General features: G+C 40.3%; 1 protein-coding gene across 1 annotated transcript; it reads left to right on the forward strand.

Annotated features, from left to right (window-relative positions):
• The first annotated feature begins 1,488 nt into the window (after positions 1-1,488).
• Positions 1,489-21,499, forward strand: LOC143818084 (interleukin-20-like). Its single transcript, XM_077299510.1, has 7 exons — positions 1,489-1,796; positions 3,618-3,741; positions 3,819-4,015; positions 4,102-4,164; positions 14,313-14,465; positions 17,395-17,466; positions 21,280-21,499. The coding sequence occupies exons 3-7, from the start codon at positions 3,866-3,868 to the stop codon at positions 21,355-21,357; spliced, it is 516 nt and encodes a 171-aa protein (XP_077155625.1). The 5' UTR covers positions 1,489-1,796; positions 3,618-3,741; positions 3,819-3,865; the 3' UTR covers positions 21,358-21,499.
• The last annotated feature ends 1,811 nt before the right edge of the window (positions 21,500-23,310 follow it).

The raw sequence follows: 23,310 nt of genomic DNA on the forward strand, positions 1-23,310 counted from the left end.
TTAATCAGTGCAGGAGTAGAAGAAATCAGACTCTGTGGTCTTCTGGCTCCTCTCTGTCATAGTAAATCCATGACATGAAGGATGAGGAGGAGCAGGATGGGGGGCAGGAGCTGCTGTATGAGGTGGAGCAAACCCTGATAGAAGTAGGACCAGCAATCCTTGCTGTCAGGAGCATATGCTCCTTGCCAGGGTATGACTCAGCCCCATACACCCAGTGTGCAGTCAGGGAAATGTAGCATCCCTGTCCATAAGCACTTGTCTATGTGTCGATCATTAAGTAGACAATACCAACAAGTGCATTGGTTCCTGGACACATTCTGGTACAAGGCAGGGACATCACGTCGGGAGAAAAAGTGGCTGCTGGGTATCGAGAGGCGGTCATGAGTTGGAAGAAATCCTCAGTGTCTACCACCCTAAATGGTAACATTTCCACAGCAAGCAGCCTGGAATGGAGCAGTATATGGGGCCAATTATTCTGTATGGATCGTTATATGGGGCTCATAATACTGTATGAAGCAATATATAGGGTCCATTATACTGTATAGAGCAATATATGGGGCCCATTATACTATATGTAGCAATATATGGGGCACATAATACTGTATGGAGCAACATATGGGGCACATAATAATGTATGGTGCAGTATATGGGTCCTATTATACTGTATGGAGGACAGAGTAAGTCTTCTAGGGAACAGGGTAAGCTAGGGCACCAGTAGCATTAGAGACAGGGAAGGATACCCGACAACAGAGTTGTCACAATTCATTGTTCTGCCCGCTTTACCTAATGCAAAGACCTTGGAGCAAATTTTCATCAGAAAGATCGTAAAGTTACTTGGGAATAAGTAAGTAGGAGCATGTCGTGCCCATAATACTGTATAGAGGACTATGTGGTGCGCATTATACTGTATGAAGCAATATATGGGGCCCATTATATTGTTTGAAGCAATATATGGGGCCCTTTATACTGTATGGAGCCAAATATATGTCCCATTTACTGTATGCACCACACCACAAAAACAATATTAGAGTCAAGATTATATACCAAAATACAAGTCAACTTTATTGATAAAATTAAACAGACACTTGTGAACAGGAAAGAAGTATATGAACCATATCCTAGAAAAATGCTATGCAACAAAACGCAGGGGAGCACATACCCTGGACCAATCCCACTCAATACCAGATTGATATATGGCCACCATTATATCAAGGCATATTGCCGCTGAAAAAACAGCTATGGGGGCAAGGCTCAGGGAAAGTATCCATGCATACCATAGTTCACACAATTATAACATAATAATTACCGGTAGCTGATGCAGTCAGGGTGTCCAGGGGATGTGCGCCCGCCCTAACGCGCGTTTCGGTGAAGCACCTTCGTCAGGGGGCATACCATCTTACATAAAAACGTGAGTTTAAAAAGGCCGAGACCGGAAGTACGTGTCCCGCAGTAACCGGAAGTGTCATTCCGTTTCCATACCAACCGCGGTGTAAGCCAGCGATCATAGCCGGGGAAGAGGAGGCAAACCCGGGAGCCCCACGTGGTCTCCACACTCCTCCCCGGCATGAAAGCAAGCCGCCCACCGCAGCAATGGATCCGGAGATAATTTCATCCATGACACCTACTGCGCATAACCGGAAATGACATACCGTATCCATGACAACCTTGATTCCAGCAGACGCAGCCTCCATGCGCCTGAGGAGTGATCATGGGGGCAACACATGACCACAACCTCCGAACACTAGATGGCGCATCAAGTGGGCCACATAGTAACAGAATATCAAGACTCATTACATGTAAGTCCACAGATGCCAGGGACAATAAGTCAAGATAGAAGTGTAACGAAACCGAATCCCCAGTACTTATGCAGGTCAAAATTTGGTTACTCGTGTAACAGTTTCTACAATTAAGACACCAATTCCCAGCACATCAGATTTCATATCAAAACCAAAAAATAATATTATATCACAGCAAATATCTAATATTCATTATATTAAAGATATCCCCATAAGAGGCTTGTAGTGTGCCGTCTGTATATCTAAGTCCCCACACACAGGTTAGGGGGCTGCCAACACAGCATCACCCATATAGTATATACAATGTCATATAATAAAGAAAAGACGCTGTATGTCCATATTTGTAACTTTGACATCCATCTTTACATCTTCATCATATCCAGATCCTATATAGGAGAAGCGAGCGGCATAATTCATCTGATGACCAACCGAAGATGTAACACTTCCAATAGACACTTCCGTATTCATAAACACGACTCACTCCAGGCTCAGTACCAGTAACACATCTAAATTTAAATACTAAAAAAATAAAAACAAAACTAGAGAACAATAAAAACACACACAGCATCCTCCAAGGCTATGGTACCCAAAACAACAGCTAAACCTTATGATCAAAGGAACAGAGCTAAACTAATGTTTTCATTCAATCCTTTTGGATGGACCGTATACTATGGTATGCATGGATACTTTCCCTGAGCCTTGGCCCCATAGCTGGTTTTTCAGCAGCAATATGCCTTGATATAATGGTGGCCATATATCAATCTGGTATTGAGTGGGATTGGTCCAGGGTATGTGCTCCCCTGCGTTTTGTTGCATAGCATTTTTCTAGGATATGGTTCATATACTTCCTTCCTGTTCACAAGTGTCTGTTTAATTTTATCAATAAAGTTGACTTGTATTTTGGTATATAATCTTGACGCTAATATCGTTTTTTGTGGTGTGGTGTTTGCAACATTGACGATAAGTCACATTGTCCTCCGCTTATTTTGTTACAGTGAGGATTACCCTGATAATGCGGTTATGCTATATGAGTTACTATTTACCATTTACTGTATGGAGGACTGTGTGGTGCCCATAATAAGTAATTCAGGGAACAGAGCAAGCTAGGACACCCTAAGTGTTAGGGACAGGGAAAGAAGCCCCTGGTCCCGGGGCACCCGACAACAGAGGTGTCACATTTCACTGCGCTACCTGCTTTACCTAATGCCCAGACCTTGATGCAAATTTTCATCAGAGAGGTCGTACAAATTACAAAGGAGAAAGTAAATAGAGCTATGTGGGGCCCATAATACTGTATGGAGGACTATGTTGTGCCCATAGTACGGTATGGAGGACTAAGATGTCCAATCTAAAATGAAAAGTCTGCAGTCATTCTGTGTGACTGCAGACTTTTAAATACCAAGGCACACGCACTGTGCACTGTGAGGATTTGCTGGTTTCTGAACTATTGTAAAATTTACCATAGATATCACTCATGTAATGCAAGAAATGAAATCTTTGGCATTGTACTTTACCTTTATTTTTTATCGGTGCATCATGAATATGGTGGTATATGTTAAAGATGCCCACTGAGACTCTTTTGTCTGAGGCCCACGAAAACCTGGAGGCCTGGGTCATAGGACAAAATATGAGACATTTGATATATCATTTAAGTAATTCCAATTTAAAAACTATGATTGGAAACGAGTACAGGAAGCAGGTGCTGTATTCTATGGAATATTATGTGGGAGTGGAGAGTGTGTGAGAAAGTTATGTTACCTGATTTCAGATATAGTAAAGGTGGCACATAAAAGAAACTGAAAGTCTTTACTTCATTTCTAGGAATATAGGATGAGAAGAGCCCCCACAAAATATAGCAATGAAGACACACCTGAAATTTTTTTGGTGGGGTGTACATATAAATATGACCATATATCATCATTTAGACATCCCTGGCTATTCAAAGGTAGGTCAAATACATTTATCTGCAGTATTTGGTATATTTGTGGTTATATGCATAAATATTTTGTTTGTACTTTTCAGAACTGTATTAGTTTTAAGACAAATAAAAGATAAAAGCAAATAAGAAAATGAAGAACTATATGTTTGGCGTTGCTACTATATTTGCAATGATCTTGAATTTTGCCATGTCTGGAGTGTTGCCTGCGTGTAGTTTGTCATCAACAAAAAATCAGATTATGGAAATAAGAGACATATTTCTAACTATTCGCCCCTCAATTGTAAGTATTAACAGAAACAAAAGTTAATGCTTTCTCAGCACGAAAGGACGTTTTGTAAAATAATTTTTTTGTATCTAATTTTCCAGCAAAAGCAAGACAACTATATAGATTTTCAGATTCTGCAAACATCACTGATGCAGAGAATTCCTGTAAGTACCTCTCATGTCCTTGCACTTTGATTGTAAATGTTCGGATTCACATTTTATAACACATGTATTTACACTGGAAAGTTTATGTAAATGCTGAATTATATTCTATAAGCAAAGTATATTTTTGTGTGAGTTTTATTGCAGCTTTCTCAAATTCATGAATGGATCTAGAAAGTAGAGAAAATATTATTGCAAGACTTCTCCACTTTTTATATTTAGGCTATGCTCAAACTTGTTTTTTTTTTCAATGGATTTTGAAACAGAAACGCTACAAAATCTTCATCAAAAACTCCTTAAAAAGTTATTGGGAAAACTCCCTCAATTAATTTCTATGGGAAAACCAGTTTGCTCTTCATATGAGTTTTTAGCGCATTTTTTTAAATTTAATAGTAAGGGTATGTGCAAATGGCATCTTTTAGAGGCCAACATTACTGTATCATTTTTGAGCAGAAGACAATTAAAGGTGTTGTCCACTACTAGGACAACCACTTCTTGAACTAAATGTTTGGCTCCAATAAAATAAATAAGCTTATACTCACCTTCCATGCCAGCGTAGTTCCAGCTGTGTCAGCACTCATGGTCCTGGGGCTCCCGTGCAGCTGTTGTGACACTCGAGTCCGGCGCCTAATCAGCGCCACTTCACTGTCCCCATCTTCATACGGATTGAACATGAATAGGAAGTCCGGGTTGCAGCTGATCTCTGACCTCCTCTTTGCATTCAATCCAAAAGAAGGGAGGGACAGTGATACCAGCGCAGATTGAGTGATGGCATCATGTGTCACAACACCACACCAGAGCTGTGAGACCGTGAGTGCTGACACTCCTGGTACGGCGCAGGCATGGGAGTTGAGTTTACGTTTTAATTCAAGAAGGGGTTGTCCTAGTAGAAAACAACCCTTTGAGGAAACACAGGCTGGATTTTCCCGTAAGCATCTAATCTGATGTCTCTTTGGATATATTTCAGTGTCGGCTTCTAAGCCACCAGAAGAATGAACCGGTCATTTCTTTTAGCCGCTTCATTTCTCTTGAAGCCTTGAATTGTCAAAAAAGCTTACGAAAGATGGGATATATGCACCTGACACATTGCTGTGCATATGCTCATTCTTTTGGGCATTTTTTCTGACCGGTTTATGGTGGAATCCATCAGTAAAAGACATTGTGTGCACATACCTTATAGAAATGGATTCTGAGGGTAACCTCTTCAAACGTCAGCAATGTGCAATCGAAAAAGTATATGAACATGATGTCATTTTCAGGCAGATTCCACCTGGAAAGCACCTGAAAAAGTGCAGCAAAACTGCTGAAAAAGATGAACATTAGGCTTTATTCACACATCAGTATTTTTGATCAGTATTTCATCAGTATTTGTATGCCAAAACCAAGAGTGTTTCCAAAACACAAAACAGCTGTTAGTCTTTTAACCCCTTAAGGACCAAGCCACTTTGTAGGTTAATGACCAGGCCTTAATTTTGAAATCTGACCACTGTCACTTTATGTGGTAATAACTCTGGAACACTTCAACAGATCCCATTTATTCTGAGAAAGTTTTTTTGTGAAATATTTTACTTTATGATAGTGGTAAAATTTCTTCAAAATTATGCAATTTTCAAACTTTTAATTTTTATGACCCTGAATCAGAGTTATGTCACACAAAGTAGTTAATTTATAACATTTCCCACATGTCTACTTTACATCAGCAACATTTTTGAAACATAATTTTTATTTGTAAGGAAGTTATGAGGGTTAGAAGTTGACCAACAATTTCTCATTTTTCCAACACAATTTACAAAACCATTTTTTTTAGGAACACCTAACATTTGAAGTGACATTGGGGGCCTATATGACAGAAAATACCCAAAAGTGACAACATTCTAAAAACTGCACCTCTCAAGGTGTTCAAAACCACATTCAATACGTTTATTAACCCTTCAGGTGCTTCACAAGAACTGAATCAATGTGGAAGGAAAAAATGAACCTTTAACTTTTTTTTCACAAAAATTTTACTTTGGACACAATTTTTTTAATTTTCTCAAGGGTATCAGGAGACAATTAACCACAATATGTGTTGTGCAATTTCTCATGAGTGCACCGATACCCCATGTGTGGAGAAAGACCACTGTTTGGGCGCACGGCAGGGCTTGGAAGGGAAGGAGCACCGTTTCATGTTTTGAACACAAAATTGTCTGGAATTGAGAGCGGACACCATGTCACTTTTAGAGGGCCCCTGATGTGCCTAAACAGTGTGATACCATTTTGGAAGCTAAACCCCTCAAGGAACTTATCTATATGTGTGTGGTGAGCATCTTGAACCACCAGGTGCTTTACAGAAGTTTATAACAGTGCAAAGAAAATTTTAAAAATCACATATTAGCCCCCAATTTTTTATTTTCTTAAGGGTAACAGGAGAAAATGGACCCCAAAATTGGTTATGCAATTAATCCTGAGTGTGTCAATACCCCATGTGTGGGTGAAAACTACTTTTGAGGCACAGTGCAAAGCTCAAAATGGAAGGAGCGCCATATTATAGTGCAGATTTTACTATTATAGTTTGATTGCCATAGACTTGGCTGGAGAGCCAGCAGTAACCACAAGAATATCATGAACCTGAGCAAGATGCTGGGACTGACATCTGTGTTGAGCAGCACCCGCAGCGGCTGGGCCATAATGGGAGACCACAGCACCAGGCACTGCCCGGGATCTATCCTGCGCAGTGGGAGAATCCTGGCGCCTAACACTCCATTTTACAAAATACACCTCTTGATGAATTAATCTAGAGGTGAAGTGATCATTTTGACACCATCATTGGGTCACAGAATTTTATACCATTGGGCAGTGAAGAAAAAGTAATTACATATTTACCACAAAAAAAAAATGTTTAGCCCAAGATTTAACATTTTGGCACAAGATGTGGGTAATATTGGCACCAGAATTTGTCCCACAAATACTGATGAATATAAAAATACCCCATATGTGGCTGTACAGTCCTGCTTAGCCATACAAAGAGTCTCGGTAGGGATATAAAGCTAATTACCTCATGGAGCGCAGATTTTCCTAGAATTGTTTGCGGTATCCATAAACAGAGCCCCTAATTGCTAGAAGAGCAGAATCTCCCCCAAGTGACCCCATTTTGTAAATTATACCCCTGCCAAATGGGAACTCTAAAGGTGGTTTATGCATACTGGAGCTCAGAAGGGAGGGGGGCATTTAGATTTGGGAGTGCAGAATTTGCTGAATTTCTTTTGGGGGGCGATGAGCCATTTTGCTTTTCCAGAGCCTTTGTGCTATCTGTAATGTGGAAGCCTCTTATATTTCCGTTAACAGATGATCAACCTGAGTGGAGACTTGTTTTTTTTGTTGATTGAGTTGAAGCTTTTATTGGGAACATTTTTCATAACATTTGGGATCACATTAATCCAGTGCTGTACGTTGAGCACTTACTTTGGGGTTTTCATCTAAATCCCCGAGTGACGTGACAGATGAAACCCCTGAGGGATCCAATACCGAGGCAGCAGAGTTACTCTAGACTCCATCTGGCCTCTGTTCAGTGCCGTCTTTCTTTTCAGAGGTGCACAAAACTATGGTGGGCCGCGTTTTTATTCACACCTAAAAAGGATGGACCCCGCCGGATCACAGGGCGAAACAGTGCCTCATTATAGGGAATCTTCCGCCAGCAGTTCTGTCTGAATCACGGTTTTCAGAGATTTACACGGAAACCCCGGTGTAAGCACTCAGTGTAGGGTGCAGGATAAATGTGCGCTGAGACTTACTGCAATCTTTGGGACACAGAATGAACAAATCCACAGCAGGTGAAGAATTGGTTTTATTTATTTTTTATGCCATTCCTCATGTGATATAAGTGATTAGTAGTGTTGAGCATTCCGATACTGCAAGTATCGGGTATCGGCCGATACTTGCTGTATCGGAATTCCGATGCCGAGATCCGATATTTTTGTGATATCGGGTATCGGTATCGAAACAACATTAATGTAAAAATGTGTAAAAGAGAGAATTAAAATAAAAAATATTGCTATACTCACCTCTCCGACGCAGCCTGCACCTTACCGAGGGAAGCGGCAGCGTTCTTTGTTTAAAATTCGCGCTTTTCTTTCCTTTACGTGAGTCCCGGCTTGTGATTGGTTGCGTGCCGCCCATGTGACCGGGACGCAACCAATCACAGCAAGCCGTGACGTAATTTCAGGTCCTTCAGGATTTTAAAATTACGTTCCGGCGTTGTGATTGGTTGCGTCGCAGTCACATGGGCGACGCAACCAATCACAGCAAGCCGTGACGTAATTTCAGGTCCTTAAGGATTTTAAAATTACGTCCCGGCTTTGTGATTGGTTGCGTCGCAGTCACATGGGAGACGCAACCAATCACAAGCCGTGACGTCACGGGAGGCTGGACACGCGCGCATTTTAAAATGGGCGCGTGTCCAGCCTCCCGTGACGTCCCGGCTTGTGATTGGTTGCGCCGCGATCAACCAATCACAAGCCGGGAGGCTGGACACGCGCGCATTTTAAAATTTTAAAATGCGCGCGTGTCCAGCCTCCCGGCTTGTGATTGGTTGACCGCGGCACAACCAATCACAAGCCGGGACGTCACGGGAGGCTGGACACGCGCCCATTTTAAAGTTTTAAAATGCGCGCGTGTCCAGCCTCCCGGCTTGTGATTGGTTGACCGCGGCGCACAAAATGAGTGAGGATGAACTAAACCAAACAAGGGGAAACTGCCAATGTTGTCAAAACATCAATTATTGCATAATAAGTTTGGTCGAATTTGCAGGATGTGTCTCACATTCCCATGTATCACCTCTCAGCTGATGTATTATACAAGCCTCCCGGCTTGTGATTGGTTGACCGCGGCGCAACCAATCACAAGCCGGGACGTCACGGGAGGCTGGACACGCGCCCATTTTAAAAAGCGCGCGTGTCCAGCCTCCCGTGACGTCACGGCTTGTGATTGGTTAATGGCGGCCATGTTGCCGGGACGCGGACCAATCACAGCAAGCCGTGACGTAATTTCGTCATGGCTTGCTGTGATTGGTCCGCGTCCCGGCAACATGGCGCCGTGACCAATCATAAGCCGGGACGTCACTGGAGGCTGGACACGCGCGCTTTTTAAAAAGCGCGCGTGTCCAGCCTCCCGTGACGTCACGGCTTGTGATTGGTTAATGGCGGCCATGTTGCCGGGACGCGGACCAATCACAGCAAGCCGTGACGTAATTTCGTCACGGCTTGCTGTGATTGGTCCGCGTCCCGGCAACATGGCCGCCCTGACCAATCACAAGCCGGGACTTCACGTAACCAAGTAAAAGCGCGAATTTTAAACAAACAACGCTGCCGGTTCCCTCGCTGAGGTCCAGGCTGCGTCGGACAGGTGAGTATAGCGATATTTTTTATTTTAATTCTTTCTTTTACACATTTATATGGATCCCAGGGCCTGAAGGAGAGTTTCCTCTCCTTCAGACCCTGGGAACCATCAGGAATACCGTCCGATACATGAGTCCCATTGACTTGTATTGGTATCGGGTATCGGTATCGGATTGGATCCGATACTTTGCCGGTATCGGCCGATACTTTCCGATACCGATACTTTCAAGTATCGGACGGTATCGCTCAACACTAGTGATTAGATGACTTTATTCTTCGGGTTGGTGCGATTACAGCGATAGCGGAATTATATCCTTTTTTTATGTTTGTCTGCTGTCACACACTAAAAGACGCATTTGTTTCCAAGAAGAAGTTTTTGCATCTCCATATTTTGAGAGCTATCATTATTCCATATTTCATCCCAAAGAGTCATTTGAGGGCTTGCTTTTGTGATACAAGATGACGTTTTTTATTGATACCATTTTCGGGCACATTACTTTTTTTATCGCTTTCTATTCCGATTTTTGTGGAGGCAGAATGAACAAAAACCAGCAATTGTTTTTCTTTTTGTTCTTTTTTCCCCATTGTACGTGTTGTAAAATTGATAAGGCAGTTTTATTCTTCAGGTCAGTAGGATTATAGAGATACCTTATTTATATTATTTTTTATAATTTGGTGCTTTTACACAATAAACATTTTTATAGAAAAAATAATTATTTTGCATCGCTTCATTCTGAAAGATATAACTTATTTTTCTGCTTCTATGGCAGTTTGCTTTCTGCAGGACAAGATGACGTTTTCAGTGATACTATTTTCATTTACATTCGTCATTTTGATCACATTTTATTCCACTTTTTAGCATGTGGTATGATGCTAAAGCATAGTTTGCTAATTTGTTTTGTGTGTTTTTTTTAACATCGTTCACTGAAGGGCTTAACTAGCACGGCACTTTTATAGATCAGATTGTCCCAGAAGCGCAGTACCAAACATATGAACTTTTTTGTTTATTACATTTTTTTTTTTACATAAAAATATGATTTTATTAGTGGATTTTTAAAATTATTATTATTTTGACTTTTTTTTTTTTTACATATTTTTTAAAATAAAATGTTTCCTTTTTTTTAACCTAGTCTCTTTATAGGACTTTCACTTATTTTTTACTTTGATTGAACGTATAATGCATTGCAGTACACTAACATTGCAGTGCATTATACCTATACTGAAGGCTTCTGACACCATGCTGTGAGCATGGTCTTAGAAGCTTTCTGTAGCTTGCTGACCTGGGGGTCAGAATGATGACCCTGGGCCACAATGACAATGATCAGGCCCCCGCGATGACATCACGGCGATGCCGATCTGAAGACAGATAGAGCTCCAGTCCCTCTGCCTTCCTCCTGAATGCTGCGGTCGCACTCGATTGCAGCATTTAGGGGGTTAACAGCCAGGGGCGGTGCTGACACCGCTCCTGGCTGTTAGTGCAGATGCTCAGCCACTGGCAGAGCTGAGCTGCTGCACTTATCGGGCAGGAAGTGCTCATATTTCAGTATCTCCTGCGCGATCATGCTGTGATTGGTCAGTCAAACTGACTGACCGATCCCAGCGATCTGGATGCAGGGACTGCCGGCATGGGTCCCTGCACCTCTTCCCGTGCCTCTCAGCTGTCACAGGCAGCCGTCAGCCCCTAACTGCCGCTGCATGTTTACATGCAGTGATAGTTTAAATGCATGACGGGCATAGCCCTTCCTGGTGCGAGAACTGACACCTTGCCATGATGTGCTATGCCCATCATTGGACGTTAAAGGGTTAATTATAGTCTTTTTTCTATAAGGTGCACTTCTGGTTTTGGCATACAAATAGTGATGTAAAAATACTGATTTGTGAATAAGCCCTAATGCTCAGCCATGTAAAAACGACATTAATGTGTACGTGTTCAATTTTGTTTTCTTCTCTTCTAAACAGTAACTATAGTTTTAATTTTTATTTAAAAAATTAATAGTACACATGACAATAAGATACTTTGTAATATACACTACCGTTCAAAAGTTTAGGGTCACTTAAAAATTTTCTTATTTTTGAAAGAAAAGCACAGTTTTTTCAAATGAAGCTAACATTAAATGATTTAGAAATACACTCTATACATTGTTAATGCGGTAAATGACTATTCTAGCTGCAAAGTCAGGTTTGTAATGCAATATCTTCATCGGTGTATAGAGGCCCATTTCCAACAACCATCATTCCAGTGTTCTTATGGTACTTTGTGTTTGCTAACTGTGTAAGAAGGCTAATAGATTGTTAGAACACCCTTGAAAACCCTTGTGCAAGTATGTTAGCACAGCTGAAAACAGTTTGGCTGATTAGAGAACCTATAAACCTGACCTTCCTTTGAGCTAGTTGAGAATCTGGAGCATTACATTTGTTGGTTCCATTAAACTCTCAAAATGGCCAGAAAAAAAGAACTTTCATGTGAAACTCGACAGACTATTCTCGTTCTTAGAAATGAAGGATATTCCATGCGAGAAATTGCCAAAAGAGGAGAGCACAAACAGGCTCTAACCAGAGTAGAAGGAGAAGTGGGAGGCCCTGCTGAACAACTGAGCAACAAGACAAGTACATTAGAGTCTGTAATTTGAAAAATCGACGCCTCACAGGTCCTCAACTGGCAGCATCATTAAATAGTACACGCAAAACGCCATTGTCAACGTCTACAGTGAAGAGACGACTCTGGGATGCTGGCCTTCAGGGCAGAGTGGCAAAGAAAAAGCCATATCTGAGACTGGCTAATAAAAGGAAAAGATTAATATGAATTAATACGAACACAGACATTGGACAGAGGAAGATTGGAAAAAATTGTTATGGACAGACAAATCCAAGTTTGAGGTGTTTCGATCACACAGAAGAACCTTTGTGAGACGCAGAACAACTGAAAAGATGCTAGAAGAGTGCCTGACGTCATCTGTCAACCATAGTGGAGGTATCTTGATGGTCTGGTGTTGCTTTGGTGCTGGTAAAGTGGGAGATTTGTACAAGGTAAAAGGGATATTGAATAAGGAAGGCTATCACTCCATTTTGCAATGTAATGCCATACACTGTGGACAGCGCTTGATTGGAGCCAATTTCATCCTACAACAGGACAATGACCCAAAGCACACCACCAGATTATGCAAGAACTTTTTAGGGAAGAAGCAGGTAGCTGGTATTCTATATGTAATGGAGTGGCCAGCGCAGTCACCAGATCTCAACCCCATTGAGCTGTTGTGGGAGCAGCTTGACCGTATGGTACGCAAAAAGTGCCCATCAAGCCAAACCAACTTGTGGGAGGGGCTTCTGGAAGCACGAGGTGAAATTTCTCCAGATTGCCTCAGCAAATTAACTGCTAGAATGCCAAAGATCTGCAATGCTGTAATTGCTGCAAAGGGAGCATTATTTGACAAAAGCAAAGCTTTGAAGGAGAAAATTATTATTTCAAATAATAAAATTTTTTGAACCTTGTCAATGTCTGGACTAGATTTTCAATTCATTTGGCAACTCATTTGATTAATAAAAGTATGAGTTTTCATGGAAAACACAAAATTGTCTGGGTGACCCTAAACTTTTGAACGGTAGTGTATCCTATCAGAGAAATATGCTATTTTCTCAGCCAGGATTGACAATTCGTTTTCAAAATCCTCAGTTCACAGGTAACATCTATATTCAGTGAAAGACAGATTTTTACTTGACAGAAATAAATGGCTGTTTCTACTAATAGGATTCTATGGGAAGGAGCTTTGCTTCTAGCTAATCCCTTCTCTTTTCCTCACTTCTTCATTGAATCTTATCAGCAGCAACTGCCATCCTATCTCACTATTTTTACAATCTGTCTTCATTGAATACAGATTTTACACGTTAATTGAGAATTTTGAGAATGAATTATCTGTCCTGTCGGAGAAAGAAGCTGCTTTCCCTAATAAGATATATTATATAGTTTCTTACTTTCATGTGTATTATTGATTTATAAAAAAAAAAAAATGGTTACGCTTTAACCATGAAGCGGTATCAGCAGCGAAAAGCTACCGGAGGCCAGAGCGTGTGGTTCAGTATTAGCAAATATAAACATTATATTCCAGCTCCACTTTTCCCCACCTACTGCAGACTCCTAGGGCAGATTAGCAAAGTCCTCATTAGTGACATTAAATTGTACAGCATGAACACCTGGGTCTGGTGATGTGCAAGGACAATGAGTTTGTGGTCCTCAATTAGGTCTCTAGCGGGTTTGATTTTACTTGATATGAAAAAGTTTAAAGTACACATAGATTTATTATCTTTAACATTTACATTATGTCCAGGTTAGGACTTTATAACATGGTGATTTTTGTTTTGCTGTTTTCTACCTCTTGATAACCATTGCTTTTTATAGGTTCAGCTAAACATAATCATGTTTTCATGGCAACATTTAAGCATATTTAGAAATATCTAGTAAAATTGTATAAGTCTTCTTTTTAGTGGAGAGCACAAGATTATATATCAATTTTGCATTTTTTTTACAAAGTTTAACATGTAGTAGACATTGACTTTTTCTGTCAGTCAATACAGTTAAGACTATTTTTTTAAGGTTTACACATATTATTTGATTACTATTTATTCAAATTTTTAAGTGGGCTAAATAAAATAAGCAAATTTGGGTACTGTCCATGAAATACACCATTGCAAGTCAATGGATCTGTGAAAAATTTGCTGTCCATTTTTCACAAACTGTTTATACTGAGAAGCTAACTATAACTAATATCTTGTATCTACGTTCAGCCATCAGACCGGTGCTGTTTTCTGGAAAACGTCATCCATTTTTATATGGATAAAGTCTTCAGACATTACAGTTTTCTGGACCGCGAGCACAAAGCTGCCATTAGCAAAATTTCAAATATCTTCTGTGAACTTTTTAGCGCTAAAAGATCTTGTGTAAGTACTAAAAAACGTAAGCATACATACTTATATATTACGGTACTTATTCATATACTAGCTGAAGAGCCCGGCGTTGCCTGGGCATAGTAAATATCTGTGGTTAGTTATAGCACCTCACTTCTCTTATTTTCCCATCACGCCTCTCATTTTCCCCATCACATCTTTCATTTTCCCCCTCACATCTCTCATTTTCTCCCTCACACCTCTCATTTTCCCCCTCACTCCTCTTATTTTCCCCCTCACTCCTCTCATTCCCCCTAACACTTGTCATTTCGACCTCACATCTGTCATTTTCCGATCACTCCACTATTTTCCCTCACTCCTCTCATTTTGCACTCACACCTTTTCATTGTCACCTCACACCTCTCATTTTCACCTCAGTATATACAGGTTTGTCATCTCCCTTATATATAGTATACACCTGTATGTCATCTCCTGTATATAGTATATACCTGTATGTCATCTCCCCTGTATATAGTATATACCTGCTGTGTGTCATCTCCCCTGTATATAGTATATACCTGTATGTCATCTCCTCCTATATATAGTATATACCTGTATGTAATCTCCTCCTGTATATAGTATATACCTGTGTGTCATCTCACCTATATATAGTATATATCTGTGTGTCATCTCCTCCTGTATATAGTATATACCTGTATGTCATCTCCTCCTATACATAGCATATACCTGTATGTCATCTCCTCCTGTATATACTATATACCTGTAGGTAATCTGCTCCTGTATATAGTATATACCTGTGTGTCATCTCCTCCTGTATATAGTATATACCTGTATGTCATCTCCTCCTGTATGTAGTATGTACCTGTATGTCATCTCCTCCTCTATATAGTATATATCTGTGTGTCATCTCTCCTGTATATAGTATATATCTGTGTGTCATCTCCTCCTGTATATATTATATACCTGTGTGTCATCTCCCCTGTAAATAGTATATACCTGTGTGTCATCTCCTCCTGTATATAGTATATATCTGTATGTCATCTCCTCCTGTATTAGACCTCGTTCACACGTTATTTGGTCAGTATTTTTACCTCAGTATTTGTAAGCTAAATTGGCAGCCTGATAAATCCCCAGCCATCAGTAAGCCCACCCCCTGGCAGTATATATTAGCTCACACATACACATAATAGACTGGTCATGTGACTGACAGCTGCCGGATTCCTATATGGTACATTTGTTGCTCTTGTAGTTTGTCTGCTTATTAATCAGATTTTTATTTTTGAAGGATAATACAAGACTTGTGTGTGTTTTAGGGCGAGTTTCGTGTGTCAAGTTGTGTGTGTTGAGTTGCGTGTGGCGACATGCATGTAGCGACTTTTGTGAGATGAGTTTTGTGTGGCGACATGCGTGTAGCAACTTTTTGTGTGTCGAGTTGCATGTGACAGGTTAGTGTAGCAAGTTGTGTGCAGCAAGTTTTGCACATGGCGAGTTTTGCGTGTGGCGAGTTTTATGTGTGGTGCCTTTTGAGTATGTGCAAGTTTTGTGTGAGGCAACTTTTGCATGTGTTGCAACTTTTGTGCATGTTGCAATTTTTCCGCGTGTGCAAGTTTTGCATGTGGCGAGTTTTCCTTGAGGTGAGTTTTGCACGTGTGGCGAGTTTTGCATGTGGAGAGTTTTGCTCGTGGCGAGTTTTGAGCGGCGACTTTTGTGTTTCGACTTTTATGTGGCGAGGTTGGTGTATGTGTGGTGAAATGTGCGCTGAGGGTGGTATATGTGTTCGAGCACGTGGTAGTGTGCGCATTTTGTGTGTGTGTTCATATCCCCGTGGTGGTGTGGTGATTATCCCATGTCGGGGCCCCACCTTAGCAACTGTACAGTATATACTCTTTGGCGCCATCTCTCTCATTCTTTAAGTCCCCCTTGTTCACATCTGGCAGCTGTTAATTTGCCTCCAACACTTTTCCTTTCATTTTTTCCCCATTATGTAGATAGGGGCAAAATTGTTTGGTGAATTGGAAAGCGCAGGGTTAAAATTTCACCTCACAACATAGCCTATGACGCTCTCGGGGTCCAGACGTGTGACTGTGCAAAATTTTGTGGCTGTAGCTGCGACGGTTCAGATGCCAATCCCGGACATACATACACACATACACACATACATACACACATTCAGCTTTATATATTAGATTACGGTACTTATTCATATTTATGTTTTTATGTTTTTCATTATTAATGGCTTAATAGGACTTGTTCACATGTTGCATTTTTGACTCAATTTTTGTGTGTGTTTTTGTAGCGGAAAAAAAACAGTATTAGCAAAGTGAATGAGATTCTGGATATTTCATGCACATGCTAATTGTTTCCTTGCAGATTTGAAGCAGTTTCAAATCTATACCATGACAATTCTGTCAGCATTTTTTGCAGAATTTTTCACCCGTTCAACTGAATGAGGAAAATATGCATTCAAAAATGTATGAAAACTGCATGCAAAAACACAGTAAAAACGAGTAAAAAAAAGTGTTTTGGGCAGCGTTGTTCCTGCCAAGAGATGTATTTTAGTATAGAAATTTCTGCTGCAAATACTCAGTGTGTGCACGTACCCTCAGACTCAAATTTTACCCTGATCAATATTTTTTCAGCTCTAATGTTTATATATGTGCACAAATTAAGTATTTGATGCATTTTTTTCCTATTCATCAGAATGTGTAAATAGTATTGCATTAGTTGAGATATTCCTAAAACAGTGTCATTTAAAATTATGTAAGCAGACATGATATTCCAACTCATATAGTATAAGGTTTCTGTTTTAGCCATAAATGTTAATTGCCCACAAATCTGAAATTTAGATAGATTAGACCCTGGGATATGCACCCACTCCCAAAATACTGTGCTGCTTAGAGAAATAGATACCATAATTACTTTGCTATAATTTCTAATATGTATTTTGCTTAATTTATTTTAGGTTGACTTCGCTTATACCTGTGAGGACATCACGAGGGTTAGCTTGAAGACCATTGAAATCAGTTTTAAAAAGGTAACATTGTCCTGCTGATGCTTTTACTTAATTTTTAATCATAAGGACTGTCCCACACGTCCAGATAATTCCGTTACCGGAAAAAATCGGTACCGGAGTTATCCGTGTCCGTGTGCCCATGAGCTCACGCAGGCCATAAGTGCGGCACACGTGTGCCGCCCGTGTGCCGAGTGGGTACCACACGGAGCGTGCGGTACCCACGCGTGTGGTACACTGCATCGTGCTAAAGCCGCGATTCATATCTTCTGTGCAGCAGCGTTTGCTGCATAGAAGATATGAATAATAGTGTTTAAAATAAAGATCTATGTGTCCCCCGCCCTCCCACCCCCCGTGCGCCCCCCCACCCCCTGTGCGCCCCCCGCTGTTCTGAAAATACTCACCCGCTCCCTCGTTGGTTGTCGCTGCTTCCTGGTCTGGCCCCATCTTCTCCTGTATGCGGTCACGTGGGGCCGCTCATTTACAGTCATGAATAGGCGGCTCACCCCTATGGGAGGTGGAGCCACATATTCATGACTCTAATCAGTGGCCCCACGTGACCGCATACAGTAGAAGGCGCGGCCAGCACAGGACACTGCGAGGGAGCGGGTGAGTATTTTCAGAACAGCGGGGGGGCGCACAGGGGGTGGGAGGGCGGGGAACACATAGATCTTTATTTTAAACACTATTATTCATATTTTCTCTGCAGCAAACGCTGCTGCAGGGAACATATGAATCGCGGATTCAGCACCAGTGGGGGGGACAGCGCTTACTATAGCGCTGTCCCCTGCACGGCACACGGACTGCAAACGGAGACCGTCCGTGTGTGGTCCGTGTTTTACACGGACCCATTGACTTTAATGGGTCCGTGTAATACGTGCGCTCCCACGAACACTGACATGTCTCCGTGTTTGGCACACGGAGACACGGTCCGCAAAAAATCAATGACATCTGCACAGATGCATTGATTTTTATGGGTCTACGTGTGTCAGTGTCTCCGGTACGTGAGGAAACTGTCACCTCACGTACCGGAGCCACTGACGTGTGAAACCGGCCTAAAGAAGTAAAGGGATCTATTATGATACATTTTAAAGGGTTACTCCCATCTTCAAAAATCGGTATTGTCGTATAGTGCTGTAAATATAATCAATTAATCAATTTGCAGCTTATTAACAATTTCAGCTGTTATTGAGATATTAACACTTTTAGTTGTTTACCGAAAATTGCCTGGGAGACTGGCCACTGCTGCTAGAAAGTTAAACATTAGCATTGCTTATAAAGTGGCATTTAAAGTTTGAGCACCCCTGGTCAATATTACTGTTATTGTAAACAGTTAACAAGTTGAAGATGAAATGATCTCTAAAAGCGCTAAAGTTAAAAATAACACTTTGTATTTTAGGCAAAAAAATATATATTTTCATGTAGTACATTTTTAAAATAACAAAAAGGAAAATAGGCTGATGTAAAAGTTTGGGCACCCTGCATGTACCTAATGGCAGGGCCGGACTGAGCATCAGGCACTTCTGGCAAATGCCAGAAGGGTTGGTGCCTGTAGTGGGCCGCTCAATCCACGCATGCTCCGCCACTATCAGCGCTGCAATTGTGCAGTATTCTGCATCGTCACCTGTCCTGCCAGCAAGTTTGCACTTGACCACGGGTGCCCAAACTTTGACATACTACTGTAAGCCCTTTTCTATTGAGCTTGTAAACATTATTTTAAAGTGTGCAAAGATTGCTGGAGCTCAGTATTATCATTTAATCCCAGCTATCTTCAGTGCAGTGCTTGCTAGACAGAAATAGTGGTCAGTCTCCTAGGCAACAAACAGTAAACAAAAGAAAAGTGTTAATATCAAAAGAACATCTGCAATTTTTAATAAGCAATAAATTGCAGCAGTGCTTGTTTTTGCAATCACTATCCAACAGTATCCATTGAATGTATGTACTTTTATAACTTTAATTGTAGTCTGGACTTATTAAAAAAAATACAAATATCTCAACCTCTTCTTATTAGCAACTGGCTTGCATGCTTTCACCAATTCTATCCTATTACGTAAAAGACGACAAGATGAATAACTATACTGTGTATTTTAACTAGTTGTCTCAGGACTGATATTGTTGGCTTAATGGTTTTAAAGGGGATTTTTTAAATATGGGCCTAAGAACTAATAGGCAGGTATTTGCTAACTACCTGCCTGCTCTTTGTTCTATCCTGCTCAGAGCAATCACAGACTGCTCCTGACACCGATTCTGTTGCTTCACGCCAACTGAGCTGCTCTTCCTCTTCCAAGCTGTTCAGACTACTGGTGTCATGCTGATTGACAGCTGGCTTCCCAGTTAAGCTGCTAGTATTTGGCTGTCAATCAATATGACATTAGCAGTCACATCAACAGAGCGGAATAGGAGGACCTGCTTTACTATTGTGACGTCAGTGGAAGCTGTAGAATCTGTGGAAGCCTGCGACCATTATGAGACAGCAGAGATTGGCATTGGGCAGAAAGGGCAGCTAGTCAGCCATAGACCTACTGTAAAAAAATTAAGTCTCAGAAAACCCCTTTAATTTGCATTCCATATACTATTTTGAGGTCTTAAACGTGACCCCACTAATTGCTTGACTAGAGACAAAGGGATAGGAGTCAAAGAGGCTGAGCATTTTGCTAATGGTGTGTCATGTCGGACGCTGTTCAGACCAGGTCGTCTGACAGACAGCGGTAATTCCGCTTTTGACCACTATTTGCTCATTGGCATCTACTAGATTTTATCTAGCTGTTCCGGGGTTAATTTACCTAATCCTCGGATTGGAAGCTGGGCCATTCCCATGGCCTTTAAATAGTTCTCCTGATCATTGGGCGTCGCCGATTATAGCTTCTGTCTTGTGCGTTGTTATCTCGGTCTGGAGTGGAGAGCTGGTGGTTGGAGATTCGTTGCTGGTGCTGTATTTTCCTCTGTCTTATTTACTCCTTCCTATATTTGTATTTATTTTGCCCTGCACATTTATAGTGTATTTCTGAGTGACTACGGCGTGGTGTATATTTTCCTTTATCCTAGTCTGTGCTAACTGTGGGTATTGGAATATTACCTCTTCACTGGGTGGAGGGCGGAGGTATCAGCTTAGGGTTAAAACAGGAGTCAGGGTGAGGTTCGAGGCCTGGACATGCGCACCATCAGTGTAAACTCCAGGTAGAGGGTCAGTCAGGATTTCCCTAGTCTGAGGGAAACTGCAGGGGCCCTGGTTATTAGCTCTTGCTCACCTAGTCTCCCCGTGACATGGTGATGCCATTTTAATCAAACATATACATCATGTTACATATACTGGTGTTATCCCACCAAAGTCTGTCCTAAAGTAGTGGCTTAAAGACAAATCTGAAATTAGTTTTCCAATGCATTGGTATATGTTATCAAACAAAGTCCAGCTCACTATGGTCGACATCCTTGGAGACTCGGAGCACGGAACCGCTGTGTCAGGGTGTGGAAGAATCAAGAAAATGATGAATCCAGCTCAACAAGATAGTGAAAAAATCTTTCCTTTATTCACTTAGAAAATGTATTTAAGTGGAGGATAAAAACATCAGCAATTACAGAGAATAAAATGCGATAGCAATGCGTTTCTGGTGACAAAGCACCCTTAGTCATGATATCATTGGTATATGTTATCTGTTGTAATGCATGATTACATGGAAAAGCACATAAAATAGCAACCTGATTTATATTAATTAATGGTTCTGGATAATTAATCATCATATGCAAGAGTTATTATTATAGTTACAGTTGTATGATACTGTATCATATCCTTTATTTTCAGATTTTAGAACATTTACTCAGTTTCTTGTCTTATTGCAGTTGCCACATAGAAACGCTGTATTAAAAGCAATCGGAGAGCTTGACATTCTTCTACAGTGGATGGTCAGACTACAATGAGAAATCAGTCCTAATCCTGAGACAATAGTGTATTTGATCTTTACAAATATGTAATCCACTGAACATTCGTGAGTCCAACATATCCTCTTTGGAAGACCGTGTAATTTTATTATTTTTTTTTTTACAAGAAATGAAACTAGAATAACTCAATACTTGTACTGAAGAGCAAACAAAAATGACACTATGAAATTACACTATTTGTTAGGTCAATCGACCTTCCACAGGGCCCTAAATGTGCATACTCGAGTCTCTAGAAAATAATCTAGGATCAAGAAGTCTATAATGTTATGTAATATTTGAAAAGTCTTTTCTTAACATTAATATATGGCAAAAAAAAATTCATTAACATGTAAGGTGCCTCATGCAAAGCCAAGATGCAGCAATATAAGTAGACAAAAATATTCAATAGACAGTGACATCTAACATACTATATATCTATATAATTCCAGCACAGATATGTATAAAATATTAATATGGAATGACCATACAAGTATGGAGTAACCAGTGTATGTACCTAATAGCAACCACAAAAATAGTGAATGAAAACCTGTAAATATTGCGCTACATGGCCTCAATTATAAAACATGATTTCAGAACATAATTAGAATCAAAATACTGGAGTACACTTCTCATGTATACATATGACCAGAGTCCAGAGGCTGCTAACAAATAGCAACCTATGCAAAAAACCAATAGCTAAAATGGATTACATGCATGGTATAATGGTGTGAGACTAAAGTAGAAGTGCAAAAATACAAGTATATGTCAAGAGTCTAGTCTCTTATGGAAAAAGATAAGAAGTAGATGCCAAGAATCAGTATACACACGTAGTCAAAATTGTTGGTACCCCTCTGGTCCATGTTGAGTGTGATACACACCATGTCGCCAAACAGCACAATGAGTATCTGTAGCCCTATATACAGGCCCACTCACTGATTCCAAGATTGTAGACACCTGTGATGCTAGTTAGTGGACACACTATGATTTAACATGTCCCTTTTGTCACATTATTTTCAGGGGTACCATCATTTCTGTCCAGGCCTATTTCATGAGCTTTATTTTTTATTTTTTATTCTGTGGAAGCATGGTTGAAAAGCAATGTCTGACTTTCATTTGTTTAATTTTCATAGATTTTTAATTTATTATTACTTTTGTCAGATTCAAGTTATTTGTGTGACTATTGTGGGTTTTTCTGTCATTAAATGAGGGGTACTAACAATTTTGACAATGTGTGTATATGGCAATCGATTACGTAAATGAAAATGCTGGTGGCATCTACAGATAAGTAAATGCTGTGTCCCTCTACCCCGACGTGCATTTTCCCTTTGCTTCTTCCGTTCCCGGCACTTTACATCTTCATGACTTTCTTATTATTTTATTAATGTTAATAAAAATATATTTTTTAAAATAATACATAGCATTATACACTTTTTGGTGTTAGATTTTTTTCTACAGTCAGAATGCATTTATGAATTTTGAAGGGTCACCCTTTTAGTGTTTAGGGCTTTTCTGGTCAGATATAGTTGTTTAATTTTTATTTGTAGGGAGAATGATCTATGTGTACTGATGACAGCAAACGATGAAACTCATGCAACTTATTGATTTTTACATGTTGATTTTAGGATCTGCTTATCTTTGAATGATGGGGCACTTCCTGAAAAATAAATTATGTTTGTAATGCATATAAATTAAGAATATATAAAAATATGAGAAAAATCAGTCCTAAATATAGAATATGAATAACGCTAATGACAGTTGATAAATATGTTACGAGTGTATTTATAAAGAATACACCTCATTCTACTTAATGTGCTTCTGATTAGGTGATCACCCGAACCAAATCTTATTTAACAAAGGAAAGTATAAAAAACACTGCTGTGGTGTTCACAATCCACTTGCAATAGGACAAGCTGGATGGAAAAACAAGTGCTAGTAATATCCCAAAAGTAATAG

The sequence above is a fragment of the Ranitomeya variabilis genome, chromosome 3, assembly GCF_051348905.1.
Source record: "Ranitomeya variabilis isolate aRanVar5 chromosome 3, aRanVar5.hap1, whole genome shotgun sequence".
Lineage (NCBI taxonomy): Eukaryota > Metazoa > Chordata > Amphibia > Anura > Dendrobatidae > Ranitomeya > Ranitomeya variabilis.